The 26,017-nt window shown below is 38.1% G+C and overlaps 2 protein-coding genes across 3 annotated transcripts in view; both read left to right on the top strand.

Annotated features, from left to right (window-relative positions):
* slc7a2 (solute carrier family 7 member 2) overlaps positions 1 to 26,017 on the top strand; it is a 396,413-nt gene that overhangs the window by 124,975 nt on the left and 245,421 nt on the right. The window lies entirely within an intron of this gene.
* polr1d (RNA polymerase I and III subunit D) lies at positions 260 to 24,419 on the top strand. 2 transcript variants are annotated; one of them, XM_062045543.1, is made up of 5 exons: positions 260 to 381; positions 2,754 to 2,851; positions 2,945 to 3,021; positions 9,622 to 9,704; positions 24,030 to 24,419. In XM_062045543.1, exons 1-5 carry the CDS (start codon positions 343 to 345, stop codon positions 24,075 to 24,077), a joined length of 345 nt encoding a protein of 114 aa, XP_061901527.1. In that variant the 5' UTR covers positions 260 to 342; the 3' UTR covers positions 24,078 to 24,419. The 2 variants fall into 2 exon arrangements, with proteins under 2 accessions (XP_061901527.1, XP_061901528.1); XM_062045544.1 differs by lacking the exon at positions 24,030 to 24,419 and adding an exon at positions 22,039 to 22,089.

Raw genomic sequence — 26,017 nt, 5'->3', positions numbered from 1 at the left:
TTGTGTTGTTTTATACACATTTTGGATTCAATAATAAGTTATAAATGTAGGTATGCAGAAATTTCACCGCTAACATTATTTTTTACTCGTGTCCATTAATCAAATTTCACATGTTTTTTTATGCAACATTTTTTGTTTGATAAAAATTACTTAGATATGTAAACAAAATATGAAATGACTAAATATGATCATCTATAAGACTCTTGTGTGTGTGTTTTGTTAGTTTTTTTTCTTTGTTGCAGAAGTAAACAAACGTTCTCCATCTATTTGCCTGTCAGACTGAAAACGGGTTAGGGCTCAATGACTCGTTGCTCAGGCAAGCAGCGGAAGTGAAAGGACAGCATGGCTGCTGAAGGGGAGAAAAAACAAGTCCTGGAGATGGTAAGGAGCGTAGTTGTGGAATAAAAACATAACCTGTCATTGTATAAAATGGTGAATGGGTGGTAGCCCAAGTTGGCAAATTATGGCGTTCACTTTGAACTACTCAGCTAGATACAGCATATGACTGCCGTTGCTGCGTTATTTAACGTCACCTGGGACCTGGCTTCTTTGGCAAAACTAAGCTTCAATTTGTTGTTTCATTTTCGTTACACACCTAACTAATGATTGAACTATATAATATAACGGACGCGACTTAGTGTTTGTAGCTCCTTTTTGCCTGATGTTCGCTGTTTTCCCGCTAGGCGGCACAATTGATAAGGGACACGATTGTAGCTGAGATAGGCACCAGCACCCCCCGCGACCCCGAAGGGAATAAGCGGTAGAAAATGGATGGATGGATGGACGACAGAGTGTTACTCTCACTGATATACACTATACTGCCAAAAGTATTTGGCCACCCATCCAAATGATCAGAATCAGGTGTTCTAATCATTTGGCCCGGCCACAGGTGTATAAAATCAAGCACTTAAGCATCGAGAACGGGCAGCTCTCAGGAGCTCAGTTTAACGTGGACCCCGACTTAAACAAGTTGAAAAACCTATTCAGGTGTTACCATTTAGTGGTCAATTGTACGGAATATGTACTGTGCAATCTACTAATAAAAGTTTCAATCAATCAATGTGATTTCCAGCGTGGAACTTTCATAGGATGCGACCTGTGCAACAAATCCAGTCGTGAAATGTCCTCGCTCCTAAATATTTCAAAGTCAACTGTCGGCTTTATTGTAAGAAAATGGAAGAGTTTGGGAACAACATCAACTCAGCCACAAAGTGGTAGGCCACGTTAACTGACAGAGAGGGGTCAGCGTATGCTGGAGCGCATAGTGCAAAGAGGTCGCCGACTTTCTGCACAGTCAGTTGCTATAGAGCTCCAAACTTCATGTGACCTTCCAAGTAGCCCACGTACAGTACGCAGAGAGCTTCATGGAATGGGTTTCCATGGCCGAGCAGCGGCATCTAAGGTATACATCACAGAGTCCAATGCAAAGTGTCGGATGCAGTGGTGTAAAGCACGTCGCCACTGGACTCTAGAGCAGTGGAGACTCGGTCTCTGTAGTGATGAATCTTACTTTTCCATGTAGCAATCTGATGGACGAGTCTGGGTTTGGAGGTTGCTAGGAGAACGGTACTGCATTGTGCCGAGTGTGAAATTTGGTGGAGGAAGAATTATGGTGTGGGGTTGTTTTTCCGGAGTTGGGCTTGGCCCCTTAGTTCCAGTGAAAGGAACTTTGAATGCTCCAGGATACTAAACATTTTGGACAATTCCATGCTCCCAACCTTGTGGGAACTGTTTGGAGCGGGCCCCTTCCTCAGAGGTTCAGCTGTCTTCCAGAAAGCTAAGATAAGAACGAGCTTAAAAAGTAGATGTGTTTCTGTCAGTGGGGTTCAACTGTGGAACAGCTTGGATGATTCCTTAAAATGTTCCAGTTCCATTCACACATTTAAAAAACACTTTAAGACCAATGTCTTGAAAAAATATATCACTCTCGAATCAACGCAGTAGTTAATACTATGATCAATGTTAATGAAAATACTAAATGTGGGATATAAATAATAATGGAAGTATAATTATTTGTATATAGTATATACATTGGTACAAAGGTTTAACACGTGTACAAGGATATTTCACATGCCTTTACTGTGTATATAATTGAACTGTGTTTATGTTGTGTATAATGTGTATTTATAATATGTTGTACAAAGGACATTTAATAATTTTCGGAAGTTCATCTTGTACTTGACATTGTTTATAGGGTTAGGCGCAATAAGTGTTCAACTTCAGCCAAACCCCTTTTGGTCTGCAACATTTTCATTTTCAATCTATGAATGTACAACTGTTTGTTTATTTTGTTGACGATTGACCAAATAATAATAAACTACCTACTGTGCACCAGTGCACAAAGCAAGGTCCATAAAGACATGGATGACAGAGTGTGGTGTGGATGAACTTGACTGGCCTGCACAGAGTCCTGACTTGAACCCGATAGAACACCTTTGGGATGAATTAGAACGGAGACTGAGAGCCAGGCCTTCTCGACCAACATCAGTGTGTCACCTCACCAATGCGCTTTTGGAAGAATGGTAGACAATTCCTAATGAACACACTTCCCAACCTTGTGGACAGCCTTCCCAGAAGAGTTGAAGCTGTTATAGTTGCAAAAGGGGGCCCAACATCATATTTAACCCCTAGGGGTTAGGAATGGGATGGCACTTCAAGTTCATATGTGAGTCAAGGCAGGTGGCCAAATACCTTTGGCAATATATTATAGTTACACTGTGCTTTTAGTATGTGATGTTTATGATGGGTTTTAGGTCCAGGCTGATGGGGCAGATGAGGGCTCCGTGACATTTGTGATGCATGATGAAGACCATACCCTGGGAAACTCCCTGCGCTATATGATCATGAAAAAGTCAGTGCTTTTGATCAAATTGTAATATGATCTGTCTAGTTTAAACCCCTGAATTGACAGTAATCTCACTTTTGCTCTCCTTCTCTGCACCAGTGAGTGTGTTGAGTTTTGCGGGTACACAATCACACATCCGTCAGAGAGTAAGATCAACTTTCGCATTCAGACAAAAGGTAAGTGGGGGCCCTTGAAACCCTCTATTAAGCCCATTTTCCTTTCATGGTTCCAATAAGTTTTGCATTTGCAATGTCCGAGGAACAATTATGTAGTCTGATGACGCTGCAGTACAGTATCTGCAGTAATAGCCATAAACATACATTTGGTTAGTATATTTTTGTGTAATGTAAACGCATGCAAATACAAAAGTTTGCTAAGAGGAAGGCTATTGTTTAAGCGTCGCAACATGTTCTTTTTTCTGGTTGAGAAAAACAAAATAGAATGTAATTTTCCTAAATGCATCACTCCTCAATTCTACACAAGTCTCTAGAAATAGCAGCACGTCATCAAACTGCTGCCTGAATTTATTAATCAATGTGAATGGTGGAACTGTCTGTTCTTCTTCTGAAACGCTGCACAAGAATGCACCCCAACACATACAGTCGTGCAGTGTTAGGTTATACCGTTCATTCATGACTATACGCCAGTGGTGTCCAAAGTGCGGCCCTAGGGCCATTTGTGGCCCCCACCTAATTTGTTAACGGCAACCGGCACATTCAGAAAATACTATAATCAAAAATAAAAACATAAAAAAGTGTAATAAAAGAGTAAACAGGTGAAATGTAACAAGGAAAAAGTTGCAATGTTGACACTAATAACACAAAGCTGCCATGCGGACTGTTATTGACCTATTGAAAGCTCCAATTACTTCACATGAACAATTCCACTTTAAAACATTTTCTGGGGGAAATATTGCATATTTTGTGCGAAACAAACTTTTCTTTCACAAAAAGGGCATTAAACAAACAAAAAAAATATGAAAACAATTATAAAATCTTATAATAAACAGATCTACAGACTTAAGTGTTAAAAGTCAAAAATATAAATATAAATGTGGCTTATTTTCAACACTTACTCTTTTTCTTTTTTTATTGTTATGAATTATTGACCTATTTAAGGCACCAATTACTTCACATCAAATATTCCACTTTGAAATGTTTTTGGGGAAAATGTTGCATAGTTTGTGTGTTTGCCATATAATAAGGGTTTTGACATAAAGGGCTTAAACATAAAAACATTTTTAAAAACGTTATAACGACAGACAGACCGGAAGTTGATCTCAAGATTTAAGCGTTGAATAAAAAAAATTAAAATAATTAAATTATTACTTATTTCTAACATTTTTATGACTGAAACCCTCCTGGGTACCGGGGACCAAATTTGAGGAAAGCCATAAAGGTAAAAAAACAACTATATATTGTATTGGTTTTAAAAAAGGAAAAAATATCAAAATGGCCTCCGCATGCTTTGATTTTTCAGTTTGCGGCCCTCAGTGGAAAAAGTTTGGACACCCCTGCTATACGCTGTTGTTTTTATGTATTACACATTTACACGTCACTCATTCCCGTCCAAATGTGCATAGATTCGGGGTAAAGTTCTAGAGGTGGAAAAGGGGCTCATGTGTTTTGTTTATTTCAGCAGATGTGCAACATACCCAGAGACTTGCCCTTTTGTTTGTTTGTTGCAGAGTAAACATATCCCTTGATCAAGTGAAAAAATTATGTCCTGAGGCTCTCTGTATCACAAACTTTCCGCTTTGATCAAAGAGAGCAACAACCGTTTGTATAGAGATAAAAACTTTTTATTTTTCAAAATCGGTCTTGTCACATGGGTAATGTGTGCAACACTGAGACAACTTGTTGTTGGCCTGAATAATGAATTTTTGGAGCATCCTGAGCCCTAAGCTTTTGACCTAGTTAAAAATTACCTCCGTCAGCAGAAAGCATGTGCCTTGTCTAACGCATGTTATTCTTGCCATTATTGTACTGTGATGTAACACCGCAAAAATGGGTGGATTGGAAACATTCTTTTTTGATGTAATCTTCTCCTCATAAGTACAAAAACAAGCCTCTTACCGGCCAAGAGAGGACACAACTATAGGAAGTCTATGAATGGCAACTTGCCGCTTCCTTATAGTTTGTCACATTTTCTCAAAAATAGCATCTTCAGATGTAAGAATTTTGTATTTAATCCAGAGTAGGGTGGCAATGGAAAGACTTGTTTTCTCGTGAGCGGAGGTTTTTAAGGACAGGCCCCAGGGAATGCACAAGATATGAGCAAGCGTACCACGCAGGCACCGCTAACAAAGACTGAGAAATCATTCATTAACATCGTTTCAGTCTGGTTTTTTAATACAGTACAACACCATATCAGTAATGACAATTGCACAGAAAAGTCGCTAAGGTTAGACTAAAGCCAACACTCCAGGGTTAGGAAGAAACTGCCATATTCATCAGATTATTGCATCTAATGCATGTACAAGTGCAAAAAAGTAATACAAGTTAAAAAAGAGCACTGTGTTGTCATAAACTAAGCTAAATACACCATTACTAAATAACATGGCTACACAATGCCATTTATTTGGTGGGGGGAAGCAGCAAATAATGCTGTCTGTTTTCAGGGTTGTAAATGACTATTACTATTTTTAAATTGACATGCCTGCAAGACTAAACTTCAGTGTCGCAGATTAAACGTGGTCTTGATGTTCAGGGATGTGGGCAGTTCTCTCTGTAAACGAATGAAATCCATTGGATTACAACGCACTGAAGGAACAAACTCTCTTACACTCTGAAATGATGGGAAACTGACAGGGATTTATGATTGATTGTATTTAAGTAGGGTTGCAACATTTTAAGAACTAATCTAAAAACTGCCAAAAATTGCGATTGCGATTTGGTTTGCAATTTTTAGATTTGATTAATTTAAATGCATAAAACGGCTAGAATAATGAGTGTAAGAAAATCAGTGTGTGAATGTGTGTGTGAATGGGTGAATGTGGAAATACTGTCAAAGCGCTTTGAGTACCTTGAAGGTAGAAAAGCGCTATACAAGTATAACCCATTTATTTATTTATAAAATCATGTTACTTTTAGACCGTCAATCAACATATTTTTATCTCAAGTTGCCATACATTAGAATAATATGCAACAATCTACTTTTAAAAATATTTGAGTTTACGCATACTACACCCATGATTGCTTACACCGTCCTTGGCCGCTTGTTGGCCTCATTATGGTCCATCCATTTTGATCTGAGTTGACAGGCCTCCAACTGCTTTTACCCGGGAAGTTCCTTTAGCCATTTTACACAGTTTCCACACAACGTTTTTCAGATACTGTACACTAATACAACACAAATGGTGTTTGTTATTAGTATACCGGCTGCAGCGCACATAGCACTGTTTCCTGTAATATCTTTTGATTGGTCAACAGGCAAAAGATACAAGGCAGGATAATTCTGATTCCAATTGGAAGATGGAAGAGAGAACAAAATTAAAAACCTCCACCTCTTGCGATGAATAATTGCAGTAATTAAAACTTTGGTGTCAATTCGATGTCGATTAGTTGTGCAGCCCTATATTTAAGTTATTAATAACTTGTTATGTTTGTGTATTTAAAGTGATTCTGTTGAATTTGTCTGCAATTCTTTGTCAAAAAAATGGAATGAACAGACAAAGTTATGTAGGAGGGCTTAATAATATTTTAAGGATGCTTCACTACCCCCTAAAATTGGCCTAAGGATGCCACTGTCTGGGAGCTAAAGATCTACCTCAAGGTCACTGCTCCTCTGCTCACACACTTTATGAACGCTTTACATTTTGTGAACAAAGCACAGTTAAATGCAAGATTCTTCAATATTCACCCATTTTTATAAAATAAGATAGTCTTCTTTATAGTTTCCTGATAACTATAAGCATGTAACTGGTTAAGGTGAGTGCTTTTTTTGTGTTATTGCATCTTTTGTTGCTGTATGTAAAATATGGTGCTGCTGATGTTGCAGCAGCTCTGTGGTCTTCTTTTATGTCTTCCTTTGTGTTTTAATGTTTCCCGCTTGTTTTCATGTGTTCTTTTAAGTTACTGGTTTGAACCCCTGTTGGGACTGCGCAACAATCACCCCATTGTGGGATAAATAAAAGTATATCCTATCCTATCTCTACGCAGCTCTGAGAGGTGGGTGGGAACATTTCGCCTATGAGGAGAAAAATGCAGATTTACCCTGCCACAATTTACTACTTTTAGAGTGCAGTGGTACCTTGATCTTCTTCATTAATCTACATGAATGCCACCTGCAAGTTATTTCTTGGGTTCGGTGGTGTTTCTTTCCCTCTTTGTAGGGGTGCTGGCATTTGGCTCTCTTTGGTCCCTTAGTGGGTTATTTTGCGGTACTGCTCAATAGGAACGGGACTGGAGACATTTTTGGTGGCACTTAGGAATCTTTGTTTGGCCACTCAGTTAGTCGGAATCATGCGGAGGAAAATAAACCAGTGTGTTAAAGCGCAATGTTTGGTCGTACGATAACCAAGACAGTGTAGGGAAATCTGGGAAAACGTTGGCAAAAACTTTTGACAAAAAACAAATCATACGCAAAACCGAGGTACCACTGTATTATGTTTTTTGTTTTTTTTAAACTAAGAATTGTGTCCTATTGGGCCTGGCATCCCATGTTATATTAACTATTTTGAAGCTGAAATTAGCAGCATAGGGCCCTTTAATACTGACCAAATTCAGGAACATTTTCTATAATGCCACATCACATTATTTTTATTTTGTTTTAGTAAACTGTAGGCGTGTGACGAGATTTTGCGAGATTATATTGAGAAGAAAAGCTGTCTTCAGACCCACTTTTCCAGTCTCACACAGGAGCAAACGTGGTTGAAACAGTGTTTCCCTCAGACTGACAGTCCATTTAGCATAATTGGCGATGACGCATGTATTTGTTTAAAAAAGCTAAAAAATATACATACAGTATATTTGAAAAAACACATCTGTTATTACTTATTAATATAAACACCCCTTTTTCCTGTTACATTATATCGTTTTGCTGTATTTTTAAATTGTTTTTGCCTATGTTATTACTACACTGTAACATTGATTGGACAGAGGAAATTAGCTCAATTGTTAAAAGCTGCTTAGCATGCTTAGGTCATACCTGCAAATATATAAAACATTTTCTTAATGCATTATTTTGCGACTCAGTTAAAAAAAAAGTCTGTTTGTCTACTCATATATTTTTGTCATTGTAGTAATGTTAAAATATTGTCTGATTCTCGTAAACCTAATATTGTGTCACACCCATATTATCCTATTTTTGTCATGACCTATTCCTCAGGTAATTTCTTGTCATGTTTTGTTGTTATTCTCCTAGGGTTTTGTGTTTAGTTCTGTCTCCAGTGCTCGTTGCCGTCCTTTGTTTTTGTTTTCATTGGAGCACTTGAGCTCAAATACCGGTTTCTTAACTAGTGTCTCCACAATTTAAAAATCCCAAGTTTTTTCAATAAAAAAATAAGTTCTAATTAACAAATATTGTATCAAAAACAATACAATATAATGTACTACAATTAACCATAGTAGTTAAATGAAGTTATTTAATAAGTGGACTTCTACGGTGTCGCCTGTGAGCTGCTTCTCCATCAATCAGCCGCTTTTCCATAGTTTTATCAATAAATGACCACCATTTAGAAACATTTTTTACGTCATTGGTTAGTGTGTAATAGCTTCTGCTTGAATATAGTGCAGGTTGTACTGTGACACAATCATGCTGTTTGATGATTTATTTTTTTAGTTCAATCAATTTCATCCGCTTCTTCTCAGTACTTTCTTTCACACTCACTTTCTTCGGACAAAAAAAATAAAAATAATTGTCTTCTACCTATTAGCTAATGCTAATACCGGGTTTTGAGTGAATCTCACAGCAGTGGGGAGGTATCTGAAACTGGTTCGTAACTCACATGTTTAAAAGCCAGCAAAACATTTCTTAAAACAAAAAATAGCAAAGAGACTGCACAGATCTCCAAAAAAGTTGTTAGGTGGGGCTCTTATACGCCGAGGTATCAGTGTATGAGACAATGTTTTCAATTTTAATAATAATAAAAATGGATCAGATTTGTGTATTTCACTTCACAGAGAAATGAGTACCCATCATTCATTCACTCCACATGCACACATGGATGGTAGTAAGCTACATTTGTAGCCATAGCTGCCCTGGGGTAGACTGGCAGAACCGTGGTTGCTAATTTGCGCCTACAGCCTCATTGGGAGCAAGGTGGGTAGTGTTAGCCCAAGGACGCAACGACCGTGACTAGGATGGTGTACGCTGGAATCAAACCTGAAACCCTCAAGTGCTGGCACGGCCGCTCTACCATCTGAGCTGCGCCGTCTCAAGAACACTTACAGATCGCTTCCTTATTTTTGTCTTTAATGAATTTTAGTCATGGTTGTACAGGCGATGAAGAGTGTGCAAATATAGCATTTGTTTTTGATCAATACAAATCTGACAAAATGAGTGAAAGGAAATGATCTTATGCTGCAAATTAAGAACTTGCATACTTGAAATATTTCCTCTCCAACAACCTCAACACTGCAGCACTAAACACCAGCCACAAAATCCAGCATTGTTTTGGACACTGCGTTTTAGACAGCTGTTTTGAGGCCGAGAACAGTTTTAAAAGGATGATAGATTAGTGGTTTCGAGTTTGTTTTGTTAATGTGGATGTTTTGTCATGATGGAAAAAACCTTTTCCTCACACCTGTTACACTTTTTTTTGTTTTGGTTTTCAGATGGAACTCCAGCCATCGAGACTCTTCGTAGGGGCCTAACTGAGCTCTGTGATGTTTGTCAACATGTTCTCAACACCTTTGAGGTAAGTATTCACCTGTATTTTTACAAAGTAGCAGCCATCTGTGGACAGATGGGGTCCAGTTTTCCTCTAAAACAAATATTCAATTATTTAAATGTAAGTGCACACCTCACTTTTCTGCAACCATTTAATTATGTTTTCTAAAGAGACAAAACTTTACAAATGTCACTGAGACATTATAGTCTACATACCGGTAGCTGCCAACACATGTGAGTACACTTTTAGTTCCCAGTCTTCATTTACAAACCCGGTTTCCATATGAGTTGGGAAATTGTGTTATATGTAAATATAAACGGAATACAATGGTTTGCAAATCCTTTTCAACCCATATTCAATTGAATGCACTACAAAGACAATATATTTGATGTTCAAACTCATAAACTTAATTTTTTTTTTTGCAAATAATAATTAACTTAGAATTTCATGGCTGTAACACGTGCCAAAGTAGTTGGGAAAGGCCATGTTCACCCCTGTGTTACATGGCCTTTTCTTTTAACAACACTCAGTAAATGTTTGGGAACTGAGGAGACACATTTTTTAAGCTTCTCAGGTATAATTCTTTCCCATTCTTGCTTGATGTACAGCTTAAGTTGTTCAACAGTCTGGGGGTCTCCGTTTTGGTATTTTAGGCTTCATAATGCGCCACACATTTTCAATGGGAGACAGGTCTGGACTACATGCAGGCCAGTCTAGTACCTGCACTCTTTTACTCTGAAGCCACGTTGATGTAACACGTGGCTTGGCATTGTCTTGCTGAAATAAGCAGGGGCGTCCATGGTAACATTGCTTGGATGCCAACATATGTTGCTCCAAAACCTGTATGTACCTTTCAGTATTAATGGCGCCTTCACAGATTGTAAGTTACCCATGTCTTGGGAACTAATACACCCCCATACCATCACAGAAGCTGGCTTTTCAACTTTGCGCCTATAACAATGCGGATGGTTCTTTTCCTCGTTGGTCCGGAGGACACGACGTCCACAGTTTCCAAAAACAATTTGAAATGTGGACTCGTCAGACCACAGAACACTTTTCCACTTTGTATCAGTCCATCTTAGATGAGCTCAGGCCCAGCGAAGCTGACGGCGTTTCTGGGTGTTGTTGATAAACGGTTTTTGCCTTGCATAGGAGAGTTTTAACTTGCACTTACAGATGTAGCGATCAACTGTAGTTACTGACAGTGGGTTTCTGAAGTGTTCCTGAGCCCATGTGGTGATATCCTTTACACACTGACGTCGCTTGTTGATGCAGTACAGCCTGAGGGATCGAAGGTCACGGGTTTAGCTGCTTACGTGTAGTGATTTCTCCAGATTCTCTGAACCCTTTGATGATATTACGGACCGTAGATGGTGAAATCCCTAAATTCCTTGCAATAGCTGGTTGAGAAAGGTTTTACTTAAACTGTTCAAGAATTTGCTCACGCATTTGTTGACAAAGTGGTGACCCTCGCCCCATCCTTGTTTGTGAATGACTGAGCATTTCATGGAATCTACTTTTATCAATCATGGCACCCACATGTTCCCAATTTGCCTGTTCACCTGTGGGATGTTCCAAATAAGTGTTTGATGAACATTCCTCAACTTTATCAGTATTTATTGCCACCTTTCCCAACTTCTTTGTCACGTGTTGCTGGCATCAAAAAATAAATGTTTATCAGTTTGAACATCAAATATGTTGTCTTTGTAGCATATTCAACTGAATATGGGTTGAAAATGAGTAATTGTAATTGTACTTGCGTTCAGATAGGCTACCATTAAAACACACTCTCTGTGATCTTCCTGATAGATAGCTCAACATCCAAGAAAGTGACATACTATTAAAACCATATTTTCTCAGTTTGGAGATCATTATGCTGTGATCTATGACATCGAATGCTGCACTAAAGTCAATCAGGACAGTACCAACCATCTTCTTGACATCCATTTGAGACAGCCAGTCATCAGTCAGCTGAGCTAGAGCAGTAGATGTTGAGTGACCTTGCCTATAAGCATGCTGGGAACACGACATCAGTTTGTTGTAGGTAAAGTAATCTTGAATTTGTTTGAAAACAACTTTTTCCATCAATTTACTAAGAACAGGAAGTATGCTTATTGGTCTACTGTTTTTACCAGTAAAATCTTTATTTTTGTCCTTGGGTAGAGGGATGACCTTGGCCTCCTTCCAAACCCCAGGACAGACTCCATATCTTAATGATTTATTAAATATATGACAAATCGGAGTTGATACATGGCATGCCGCAATTCTTAACAATTTGCCATCTAACATGTCCGTCCCAGCAGGTTTATCAGATGGCAGTGATAACAACAATTTCTCAATATCAGAACTACTAACTGGTACAAAATCGAACCTGCAGTTTTTACCCTTCATTATATGATTTTCAATTAATGTGCATGAGGAGGAGCCATCAGAAGGCGTCATATTCACTCTCAGATTTTCCACCTTGTTTGTGAAGTAATTATTAAAATATGTGGCAATTTCCATTGGCTTAGTCAGGTAAGCTCCATCAACTTCTATATACGAATTTGTTTTACATGATGCTGATCTTCCCATTATTTGATTTAAAATTTTCCACAATTGTTTACCATCATGTCTAAAGTCATAGATCTTTGTCTGATAATATACCTTTTTATTACCTCTATTTATTTTAGTTACACGATTTCTTAATTTACGATAGATCATCGCATCAGAAAGTAGACCAGAAGAGTCCGCCAACTTTTTAGCCTGGTTACGTTGCTTCATAAGTGCTTTGAGCTCATTCCCTAACCAGGGGGCGCCATTTGCCTTGACAGTTGTTTTCCTGACAGGAGCATGCTTATCTGCAATCTGCAAAAATAACTTCATGAATGTGCTCAAAGCAGCTTCAGGATCCTCCTCAAGACACACAGTTTCCCAGTTAACATGTTTCACATCATCTATAAATTTTACTTCATTAAAATATTTATAAGACCTTTTATGTATTGTTACACTAGGAGCTTTGGAGAGCTTGGTCTTCCTCCTTATTGCAATTAAGTTGTGGTCCGTAAAGCCAAGAGCTATTGATACTGTTTTAGTGCATTTATCAGGAACATTAGTGAATAGGTGGTCAATGCATTTGGATGACTTTAGCCCATTTCTATTTATAGTTGATCTAGTTGGTACTGTAATGGTCTGTGTGAGGTTACAGGCATTTGTTACAGCAATAAGTTTCTTTTTCAGCGGGCACATAGCGGACCAATCAATGTTTGTGTCCCCAGTAAAATATATCTCTCTGTTCTCATCACTAGATTTATCCAACATCTTGCATATTAAATCCAGGTATTTTATATCGGCACTAGGTGGTCTATAGCAGCACCCAACCAGTATGGGTTTGGTCTGTGGCAGGTGAACCTGGATCCACAGGGCCTCAAAATCAGCCAACATTAAATCATGTCTTACTGTCACAGGAATGTGACTCTGCACATACACAGCTACACCTCCACCATATCTTGTTCTATCATTCCTAAAAATTGTGTATCCGTCTACAGCTAATTCAACATCCTCAAAAGAGGAGTCAAGATGGGTTTCAGATATTGCCATAATGTGTATATCATTAGACTTCATTATCATACATAAATCAGGGATTTTATTTCTTAAGCTACAGATATTCAAGTGAGGTATTAGTAGGCCTTTGCCGGGTAGTTTAAGGTTGTATGAAACCATGAGAAGAAAGAGAGCGATTGATGACTTGTATTGCTTTTTACAATTGACCCTGAAACACGGTAGTATAGGCCTGCTTTGAGGCATAAAAAGCTGTACAGGTAGACATATATAACAACGCCCAACTAGTACATAGGCATGACATCTGCAACTGCAGCAAAAAACTAGAGAATAAAAAGGGAAACAATGAGTGACAGTCATTATGTGTGTGTGAAAAGTGTCCATGAGTAGTGCCGCAGATAGTTCTTCAGATATCGAATTTGTCCAAATCACTGATGTCGTTGATGACCATGACTTTCTCCTCTTCTGGGGTGGTACCATTCAGCTTGATAAACACTTTACAGCTGGCAGTCCATGTAGACTGAATTTTGCTTTGCTTCCTCAGGATTCGTGCGCGCCTGGCGATCTCACCATTCCTTTTGGTGATATGTTCGTTAATGTACACCTCCGTTCCTTTTAATTTGCGACCCTGTTTTAGGATCGCGATCTTGTTCTTTCTGTTGGTGAAGCGAATGATGATCGCTGGTGTCGCTCCTTTGGTTCTCGTAGGCAGCGTGTGACAGGCTTCAATGTCGCTCCTGTCCACGGAGATCCTCCTGCTCCCCAAAAAGCTGACCACCTGCTGCTCCAGCGATTCCACCTCCGACTCCGATTGAACTCCCTCCCGCCCTACGGGACCGTTCTCCCGGGCTGCCACACTGGCGTATGACCAATGTTTGGTCTTCAGTCCGCTGACGATCACGTTGTTCATGCGGGAGTACTGCTCCAAGTCGGCCACGCGACATTCCAAAACTTTTATAGCTTTGTCTTTCTCCGTGTTCAGTCTTTTGAGTGACTGAATGTCACCCATCAGATCCACGATTTTCTTTTGCTGTTCAGCAATTGTTGCGATCTCAGCCGACAAGAACTCAAGAGATTTCTTAATTTCTTCCATGTCGTCCTCAGGGGGGATAACCGCTCTCCTTGGCTTCGGACCCATGCTAACCTAGGCCACGGCTGAAGGCGAGCCTAGCCCGGCTGCAGTGCAACTTGGATCTAGGCTAGAAACGAGCCACACTAACGTAGACACTTGGCGACGCCGGAATTTACTATTTTACCGGGCACTCAAGGGCTACTGCCCACCCGAGTGGCACAGCACACGCCGCTCTGGTCGCTCTGTTGCTGCTCACCGTGAGAAAGTTTCGCCCTGCTTCCTTGCCTGCAGGTGCCAGACACTTTTGATAGATTAAATGGATCAGGATAGATGAATGAATGATCATCGTGACAGAGCACCAAATTAAACCAAGATCCCATGCGAAAGCTGTGAATAATTGATAAGAACCATTTTAAATAATTAAAATCGTGAAAAAATGTAAATAGACGGAATATACATTTGTAATGATTGATGCTCTCACTATTATGTTAGATCCACTATGGACTGGACTTTCACAATATTATGTCAGACCCACTCGACATCCATTGCTTTCGGTCTCCCCTAGAGGGGGGGGTTACCCACATATGCGGTCCTCTCCAAGGTTTCCCATAGTCATTCACATCGACGTCCCACTGGGGTAAGTTTTCCTTGCCCTTATGTGGGCTCTGTACCGAGGATGTTGTTGTGGCTTGTGCAGCCCTTTGAGACACTTGTGATTTAGGGCTATATAAATAAACATTGATTGATTGATGATAAAATGAACTGGAAATCTCATATAAAAATATACAACTTAAGGTGGCAAGAAACACATCAATAATGAATCAAACTAAATATGTATTGGACCAAAAAGCACTTCATATTCTTTACTGCTCACTATTGTTACCATATTGAGGGTTTAAGCAGAAATATGGGGAAATAACTACAAATGTACGCTTCAGTCACTAACCGTTTTACAAAAAAGATCAGTTAGAATAATACATAACGTTGGATATAGGGAACACTCAAACCATTTATTTATTGAATCGAAAATATTAAAATTCCATGATATAGTGAATTTGCAAATAGCTAAAATTATGCACAAAGTAAACTATAACCTGCTACCAAATAACGTACAACAATTCTTCTCAACAAAAGTAGAGAAATATAACTTTAGAGAAAAATTTAATTTAAAACATTTGTATGCATGTACAACATTTAAAACCTTCAGTACATCTGTATGTGGAATTGAATTATGGAATGAATTAATAAGTAAAGAATTCAAACAGTGTACTAATATGATCCAATTTAAGAAACTGTTCAAACTAAGTGTTTACATGTTGGAATTGTATGCATATTCGAAATAAATTCAAACTGAAATTGGATGTCAAAAATTATCAACAATTTCAAATCACAAAATGTAAATGGAGTATTGTTGGCGGTTTTTGGATGGTTATTTATTGAGTATTATGGGCGGCATAGAGGACTTCCTATTGGCTCCACTGTAAGCGGACCTGTATCTATGTTTATTTACGAGTTAGAATGCATTATAAAAAAAATTCCATCTGTCGTCATGTATTTGATTTGTAATGATTGTGAACGATAGGCAAAATTCCAAAAAAGTGCAGTTCCCCTGTAACGACAAGGACTAAGGAGGGATAGCCTCTGAGTTGCATGGTTGCTTGCAACCCAGCAATTCTTTCATACTGGCCACTTGATATTCAACATTCACCGCAAGGCAAATAACTTTTGATTTGACAAATATAATTGTTGCTCTCCAAAAAAAAAAAAAAAAAAAAAAAACTAATAAAAAAAATAAAAAATAAATATATATATATACAGTGGGGCAAAAAAGTATTTAGTCAGCCACCCATTGACAATCAATGGGTGGCTGACTAAATACTTTTTTGCCCCAATGTATATATATATATATATATATATATATATATATATATATATATATATATATATATATATATATATATATATATATATATATATATATATATATATATATATATATATATATATATATATATATATATATATATTCAGACAGAGTGGGTAAAATAATTATTTTATCTCCTGCTAATGTATTTAAGGTTATACATTTATTTGTAGTTGCATTTAACAACACATCTTTATCATAATGCCAAAAGAGGGCAATTGAAGTTAATTACTTTAAATCCACAAGGATTTCTTCATAATTACTGTCATTATTGATACTATTATGTATTGTTTCTTCATTCACAAGACAAGTTATTATACTTCTTTACAACGGTTTCAAACAAAACAAATGAGCACGGTTTCTTTTGTTCTATATTTTCAGCATAGTTTTTTTCTGGCAAGGCGGGACTTGGCTAAAAAAAAGTAATCCATCAGTAAGAACTGGTCACAACTGGTCAATTAAGACCTAGATTCTAGGTGTGCAGCTAATATAAAATCGGCCCTCTGAGGGCAGCCATAATTGTGAAGTGGCCCTCAATAAAAATGATTTGACACTCTTGACCAGGTGGCGACTTGTCCAGGGTGTACACCGCCTTCCGCCCAAATGCAGCTGAGATAGGCTCCAGCACCCGCCGCGACCCCAAAAGGGATAAGCGGTAAAAAATGGATGGATGGATGGACCTTCTGCACTTTAAATGAAGCTGCTAAAATACTGTAACTTGACTGCCCACTGATTTCTAACTCACATACCCTATATGTATTGTACTTGTATTTTAAATTGCCTATCATTATGTAATTTCAATCTTGTGGTGTATTTTCAATCCTGTGTAATTTTAATTGTGGATGTTAGATGCGCCATAAAAGGACTAGAGATGGAAATTAGCATGGTGCTAAATCTGGTGCAGCCGTCTTCTTAATGTAACTGCACATTGTCCTTAAAATAAACAAATACAAACCAACCTACAAGATCGTAGAAGATTGGTTTGTAACGCTCATACAGTCATTTTCCAAGATAGTATCGACTCGCAACAGGCCTTGCCAGGGTTGACCAAAAAAGCTGAGTCCTCAAACTTAGCGTCCTGCCCAGACGTTTGCTTCAAAAATAAACAAATGAATGCTTTCAGCATTGCTGCATCGATTCGGTCCGCCATTGTCTGAGGGCCGCCTCCTGTAAACCCAGCTAGCATAAGGTTTGCTGAAGACAAGCAGTACGATTGAATGAAGTAAAAATAACAGTAAACAACACCCAGATAAACTTGAAAGGATGTGTACTTCTCACATTTGAACCAATGCAGTACAAATTCTGGGTACATGGGAAACGCTGTGTCCTCACCAAATGCTTGACACTGTGCTAGTCTGCAAAAGGACATGACGTCACATAAAACAAAGTTATCGAAATATGGTACTGTTTGATTTTACAATAATCGGTAGCGGTTTGATTAAAATTAAGTCTGGGAACTGATGGTCAAATAGTCTTTTATTGAACATCCGTGGACTCAATGACCAACATAAGAGCTAATGAGCAAGCATTCTGAAGAAATGGCACATTATGATACATATTTTAGCCTTACTCATTTGTACATTTACACCTGTTTACCTTGTTCCCTTTCAACTTGCATTGGAATCCTTTTAACTCTCTGTTAGATACTTCAACTTTTAACTACTTAAACTATCTTTACTGTGGCACTTTCTTTACTGTTGCTGTGGAAGAAATGTTTCCATTTTAATCCATGACTTTTGTAATTAAAAGCATATCCGGTTTTTCAACCTTCAAAATACTATAAGAAGATACAGCAATAAATTCACAAAACAGTGTTTCAGCGTGTGAATCTTCAGGCGTGTAACGATTCGATCTGACTCTTTCTTGGGGTGACGATTCGATTCAGAACCAATTCTTCATTCAACACGATTCTCGAGTCAAACCGATTCCTGCAATGAACCTTTTCCAAAACATGTTACAGGTTAGAAAAGCTTCTTCTGGTTGCATGGAGATGGCCTAAAAACTTATCTAAAAAAATGTATTCTTATAAAAAAATAATGTGTCTATGTATGTGTGTGTATATATATATATATATATATATATATATATATATATATATACATATATATATATATACATATATATATATATGTATGTATGTATGTATGTATGTATGTATGTATGTATGTATGTATGTATGTATGTATGTATGTGTATGTGTGTGTGTATATGTATGTATGTGTGTATATGTATGTATGTATGTATCACCATGGAAACAACATGTTACAACATTTGCAGCTCACAAATGTCTCAGAGGGCTGCACAAGCCACAACAACACCCTTGGCTCAGATCCCACATCAGTGCAAGAAAAAGCTCTACCCAATGGGGAACAGCAAGAAACCTTAGAAGGGACCGCAGATGTGAGAGTCCAGTCCATAGTGGGGTTGTGAATTCCATGCTCGAGCGGATTAATGTCGCTTGACAACAATGGTGCTCATCCAAAATATTGTCACTTAGGACCAGTGTTGTCCCGATACCAATATTTTGGTACCGGTACCAAAATTATTTCAGTACTTTTCTAAATAAAGGGAACCATAAAAAAATTGCATTATTGGCTTTATTTACATTAAACATATGTTTCTTATTGCAAGTTTGTCCTTAAATAAAATAGTAAACATACAAGACAACTTGTCTTTTATTAATAAGTAAGCAAACAGACTCCTAATTTAGCTGCTGACGTATGCAGTAACATATTGTGTCATTTTCCATTCTATTATTTTGTCCACATTATGAAGGACAAGTGGTAGAAAATGAGTTATTAATCTATTTGTTCATTTACTGTTAATATCTGCTTACTTTCTCATTTAACATGTTCTATCTACACTTCTGTTAAAATGTAATAATCACTTATTCTTCTGTTGTTTGATATTTTACATTAGTTTTGGATGACACCACAAATTTGGGTATCAATCCGATACCAAGTCATTACAGGATCATACATTGGTCATATTCAAAGTCCTCATGTGTCCAGTGACATATTTCCTGAGTTTATAAACATAATATAATAACGACAGGAGATGTTGTGATGCCAAAAAATATCGACGTAATCATAGTAGTATCGACTAGATACGCTACTGTATTTGGTATCATTACAGTCGATGTTAGGTGTATATCCACTAATGGCGTTTGTTTACATTTTGACACCGGTGAGCTACGATGTGTAGTGAAGCATATTTAGCTATTTCTCGTCCTGCAGGGATGATACTTGTAAGAAACATACTTTATTTGTTGCCATGGAGGCGAGGATTAGTGATTTAGAAGTAGCTACAACACTGCAGACTGGAGCTGGACTTTAGCCGCTAGCTAACTAGCTAGCCATGTCTTAAAGAATCTCTACCGATGGGCGTTTCAGTGTTATAACTTCACCTTTATCGTTAGTTTTTAAGCCAAAATGCATCCGATCTCCCTTTTCTGTCTACACACTGTGTCTGCTTGTAAGTACTCCGTGATTGTGCACTGCGTAACATGCTCGTCTCCTCGTAAACCAGCAATGACATGACGTGACGACGACGGCGGCCCGGTACTTTTCAGAGACGGTATAGTACCGATTATGATTCATTAGTATCTCGGTACTATACTAATACCGGTATACCGTACAACCCTACTTAGGACACAAGTTTGATGTTTAATGGTGGTGTGCTCACTTGTGTTGCCAGCTATTTAGACAAAAATGGCTGTTTCCTGTGTTATTTTCAAAGGACATTAAATCTATAGTGATATATAAGCTGTACACTGCCTATTCTAAGTTATATCTAGTGTAAGTTCTATAGCATTGTCCTTTAAAAAATGGTTGCTGAAATGTGGATACTCCTACACAATTTTTCCAGTGACATGCAGTGAGAGTTATATCAAGTGAGGCATAGATGTTATTTATAGTTTTTTTTTTTTTTTTTTTAATTTTAATAATATAATATAATAAATAATCATTTTTAATACAGGTTTGAAAATTAATATAACAAGAACAAAAAGGCAGCAATTCACTTCCATAAAAACTGTATAATACATTGATAATGATATTACGATATGATAAGTGGGATGAAAAAGTATTTGATCAAGTCGTTTCTAAATAATTTTTGGGTCCCATTTGCTTTCATAAAATAAATACAATATTTGGAGTGTTTCTTACTTTTTGTATTTGTGTCTGTAGCAGCACTATCTATCCTCCATTAAATCATATTATACTCCTTAAAGGCCTACTGAAACCCACTACTACCGACCACGCAGTCTGATAGTTTATATATCAATGATGACATCTTAACATTGCAACACATGCCAATACGGCCGGGTTAACTTATAAAGTGCAATTTTAAATTTCCCGCGAAACTTCCGGTTGAAAACGTCTTTGTATGATGACGTATGCGCTTGACGTCAATCGTTGAAACGGAGGTATTCGGACCCCATTGAATCCAATACAAAAAGCTCTGTTTTCATCTCAAAATTCCACAGTATTCTGGACATCTGTGTTGGTGAATCTTTTGCAATTTGTTTAATGAACAATGAAGACTGCAAAGAAGAAAGTTGTAGGTGGGATCGGTGTATTAGCGGCGGACTACAGCAACACAACCAGGAGGACTTTGAGATGGATAGCAGACGCGCAAGCCGCCGACCTCACCTTGACTTTCTCCGTCTCCGGGCCGCCGACCGCATCTATGATCGGGTGAAGTCCTTCGTCGCTCCGTCGATCGCTGGAACGCAGGTGAGCACGGGTGTTGATGAGCAGATGAGGGCTGGCGTAGGTGGATAGCTAATGTTTTTAGCATAGCTCTGTGAGGTCCCGTTGCTAAGTTAGCTTCAATGGCGTCATTAGCAACAGCATTGTTAAGCTTCGCCAGCCTGGAAAGCATTAACCGTGTAGTTACATGTCCATGGTTTAATAGTATTGTTGATTTTCTGTCCATCCTTCCAGTCAGGGGTTTATTTCTTTTGTTTCTATCTGCATTTAAGCACGATGCTATCACGTTAGCTCCGTAGCTAAAGAGCTTCGCTGATGTATTGTCGTGGAGATAAAAGTCACTGTGAATGTCCATTTCGCGTTCTCGACTCTCATTTTCAAGAGGATATAGTATCCGAGGTGGTTTAAAATACAAATCCGTGATCCACAATAGAAAAAGGAGAAAGTGTGGAATCCAATGAACCCTTGTACCTAAGTTACGGTCAGAGCGAAAAAAGATGCGTCCTGCACTGCACTCTAGTCCTTCACTCTCACGTTTCTCTTCCACAAATCTTTCATCCTCGCTCAAATTAATGGGGTAATCGTCGCTTTCTCGGTCCGAATCGCTCTCGCTGCTGGTGTAAACAATGGGGAAATGTGAGGAGCCCTTCAACCTGCGACGTCACGCTACTTCCGGTACAGGCAAGGCTTTTTTTATCAGCGACCAAAAGTTGCGAACTTTATCGTCGATGTTCTCTACTAAATCCTTTCAGCAAAAATATGGCAATATCGCGAAATGATCAAGTATGACACATAGAATGGATCTTCTATCCCCGTTTAAATTTTAAAAAATCATTTCAGTAGGCATTTAACATATATCACAGTCATATGTTCTCAAAGTTTCATCTAGAGAAGTATTTGATCTTAGCTATATAATCTTCCATATTGGCAGACACATTCATTTAATTTCATTCAAAGCGGTAAAGCAACATTTTTCCATCCGACAAAATCACACAAACGCTGTGTTCCTCTATCACACATGTCAGTTTTGTTAGAAACATCAAGTGCCGACTGACCACATGTCCCTGCATTAGTCCCTTCAGAAAGTGTGGTTTAATTTGCTCTGCTCAACAGCTGGTCACGTCAGGCTTTTGGAACGTCATGTTTTAAGATAGAGCCATAACGTGAGTATATGTGCTTGAGAGTTTGGGTGGCTTGGCTTAGATATCACATCACATACTTTGATGTTTTTCCAGTTGTCAAGAGTAATTTGATGATGCTGGAATAGTCACAGCATTGCATGAAAGTACTGTACTTCATTACTGTCTTTCCATCTTTACAAATAATTTTCTTATACAGAAAACATGAACAATTTGCTTAATCAAGTTGTTAATAAAACATATTGCTGTTTTATTAGTTACCTAATGAAACAGTACGTTTCGTACAATGTGTTGTTTTGACACCTGTGCAACTGTACAATTTGGCCATCATAGCTCAAAGATATTGTACATCTTACAGTGAGGCAGGGACACAAATAAAATATAGAAGTGTCTTCAGACTGAAGACAGTTGTGCCCGGATATAAAGCAGTCTTAGGAACTCACAGAAATGGTGTCAGTGGTGCATCGGCTTCAAAGACTGAAGTAAACGCATATAGGAACACAATTACCATAAAATAGCGGCAAAAATAAGGGAGGAGGATACGTTCAGTGTTTCCTGTACATTTATATTTTGTGGCGGCCCACTACAAATACATTTAGGCAGCCACAAATAGATAAAGCGCTGCCTGTTTGTCCTCGCTCATTAACACATATATATTTATATCATTTATGCACGATTGGCCATAATTAGCATATTATGCATGTTAGTGTCATTTGACCCTCTAAATTGTCCATAAGTATGAATGTGAGTGTGAATGACAGTTTGTCTATATATTTGTGATTGGCCCTGCTAATTTTCATTAACCTGTCAATTGTAGCTGGTCCATTGTACGTTAGCATTAAGCTTGCAGCATTAATGCGGCATAATGATAATGTATACATCATTATACGTTTGATATATCAGTGTATTTTCCTGAGAGTAATTTTGTGAAAATATATAATAGCTAGGGAGGGGGCCAAATTTGGTCTGTATTACCAGACTCAGCCGGCTCAAACATTTGGTGGGTTGACAAGCCCTGAAGCAGCACTCGGGGCGGTATCAGCCAAACTGCCTTTATCTAGGCAAAGTTACAATTTTTCATGCCAACAAAGCAAGTATGCCTGATAGAAAACACTTGATTTACAGTAAGGCTCCACTTTTCAAAATGCACTAGCTCGATGCTAATTTACTTTGAATCTGAATAGCATTAACAATTTTACAAGGTGATTTCAACACCTCCAAATTTGGCAATCAAAACTACAACTAAGATACACATTACAATCAAACAGCTGGTGTGTACATGTACAAAACTTACAATGTAAACACTTTTTAGGGTGAACAAAAGCCTAGATTCAGCGTAATCACAAAGACAACTGCTGACTAGTAAACTCACCGTAGTCTATAAACTACTGGCATTTAACATCTAGGAATTGCAACAAATAGGCTGCACAGTTATATAGAATAAAATGTATTTTATTGTTAAACAAATTGACAGTTGTTAACACAAGAATCCACACACACGAACTAAGAAATGGGCCCCGTTAAGTACGATTCCCAGGTATTAAGAATTGGTATTCTAACTATTGAAATGTGAAAGGTACCCATCCCTAATTGTAGGGCAATTTTTTCAAAAACATGTAAGTCTGACAAAAGAAATAGAACAAAAACAAATTGCTTTCAGGAGGATACTGATGAACAGATATAATGTGCCATCAAGTCATATGAGGTTATGAATCATAAGTACTACAGTGTGTCACTTACTGTGTGGATTTAAAACGACAAGCTACATAGACAGTAGTACCATTATAAAGCGACGCCAAGTCTTTCTCTGGCCGTCCTAATTGAATTTTAACAAAATATCACAAATAAATGAAAACATACTGACTTTGGACACACGTGATTCTGTCTATCTCAATTGGGGGAAATAACCTGTCAGTTTTAATTCCATTTCACTACTAAAGTGTTCTTTTTTTCCCCCCACTAAAGGCAAAAGTAAACGAGATCCAAGAGAAACAGGAGCAACCCATGGAGTGACTGAAGATCCATCATGCAAAATTACTTTGTCATATTTTCCTTTGAATATACAATATCTTATTTATATTGTTTTATACATCAAACCCCCTGAGAACCAGCGTCCTCTGTAGTGGACATGTATAACAATGCTATTTTTTTCCCAAAATGTGTAACTCCAACAACAATGTCCGCTGCAGAAGATGCTGGCCCTCAGGAGAATGTGTTTTACATAAGTCGTGGCACATTTAAACTTTTGTACAGGCTCTTTTGTAAGATTTTTTTTGTATTCCACTTGACCCTTTCATACTTGTTGAATTGTTGGCATGTGGAGCAAAAACACGACATTAAACTTAAGAAAACATCTGTGCATTGTCAACTCATTTTTCCTCCTCCTTCTCCCCTAATATTCAGACATATTAGATGATATTTATTGTCATAAGTGCTCGTGTGTCGCGCTTTTTGAGGGACCCTTGGAGCACCAAATTGTTTGCATCTGTCTTTTGAAGATGTGTTTGACATCTAAAGGAAACTTGGGACGTTAAGCGGGAGTAATTAGAAGAATGTGGTGTGAGGTATTTTGTACTGTGCCGCCAAGTCGGAGAAAGAAAAAGCAAGTGGTGAGTGAAGTGTAAATAACAGGGTTACTTGGTGTTAATTATACCCTTCTGTCAGTCACATGTAAAGGCATTGGTGCGTGCATGTATACAGTCGGTCTTAGGAACAACCGTCACTACTTATTTGGTATTTTTCAGTGAGGACTAGGAATTCCTTGTACTTTTTTTTGTTCGTGTACTGTAACAGTTTTCTTGCGTGTTTTCTGCTTGGCTGTGCAATGTTGCCATGTGTTGAGCCGTTTTACCTTGACAGACATGACATGCACAAGCCACAATGAGTGTGGACATCCTTTAGTAGTGGAGCCAAAGCTGGACTTAACAAGTGGGCTGCAATGAGATCCCCTGTTTAGTACCCAACCAGTAAGCGATCTACTGTTCTACACCTCAAAAACTTTTTATATAGCGAGACTTTCATAGATGTAGTGGGAAATCTGCATTTTTAAAAATACTTTAGCAGCTTCTTAAAGAAAAGTTTAAAAAGTACTTCAAAGAAAATTGAGTAGAACTGTATAGTGCAGGTACAGTATATTGAACATCTCTCTTCACTATTAGACTTATTTAATATATTCTGCAGAATCAGCGTCCTCTACAGTAGACATTTGATTTTGGTCTTATTATTATCAGAGTTACAGGAGTGTTCTGTTTTTAAGGACCTTCTGGAAAAAAGCTAGTTAAAGATAATCTCTATGACAGCACACACAGTGTTTTTTAAGAATCTGCTGCAAAAATATGTATATTTTTTAAGAATAGAATAGAATGCCTTTTATTGTCACGATACACAGGTACAATGAGATTAAAAACAAATTCAGTATCATTGCGACAGTCTACAAAATATGCAAAACAAAGGAAGAAAATAAAAATAGTGCAAAAGGAGGTAAGGTGCACAGTCCAGTTCTGAGAACGATTTATGTTCAATGTGTTGTTTGCGGGAAATAAATATTATACTATATACATATATACAGAAGCATTCAGTGGAAAGTAAAAATTGCACACTGAGAGGTGCTGAACTATAAAATCAGTGCCTATGAGAGTTCACCGTGGTTATGGCTTTAGGGAAAACACTGTTCTTGAGTCTGTTTGTCTTAGACCTGATGACCCTGTAGCGCCTTCCTGAGGGCAGCAGGTCAAACAGGGCAAAGCCAGGGTGGGAGCTGTCCTTGATAATGTTGGTAGCTCTGTTGAGGCAGCGGGAGGTGTAAATGTCTATCAGGCAGGCGACAGGGCATCCGATGATCCGCTGTGCTGCCTTTACCACTCTCTGGAGCCTCTCCATGTCTGCAGCGGTGCAGCTGCCGTACCATGCTGTGATGCAGTATGTGAGCAGGCTCTCAATGGATGAGCGGTAGA

This window comes from Entelurus aequoreus, linkage group LG04, assembly GCF_033978785.1.
Source record: "Entelurus aequoreus isolate RoL-2023_Sb linkage group LG04, RoL_Eaeq_v1.1, whole genome shotgun sequence".
In the NCBI taxonomy this organism is placed as follows: Eukaryota; Metazoa; Chordata; class Actinopteri; order Syngnathiformes; family Syngnathidae; genus Entelurus; species Entelurus aequoreus.
Note: the sequence above shows the minus strand (reverse complement) of the source record. Positions and strands in the feature narration are given on the sequence as shown.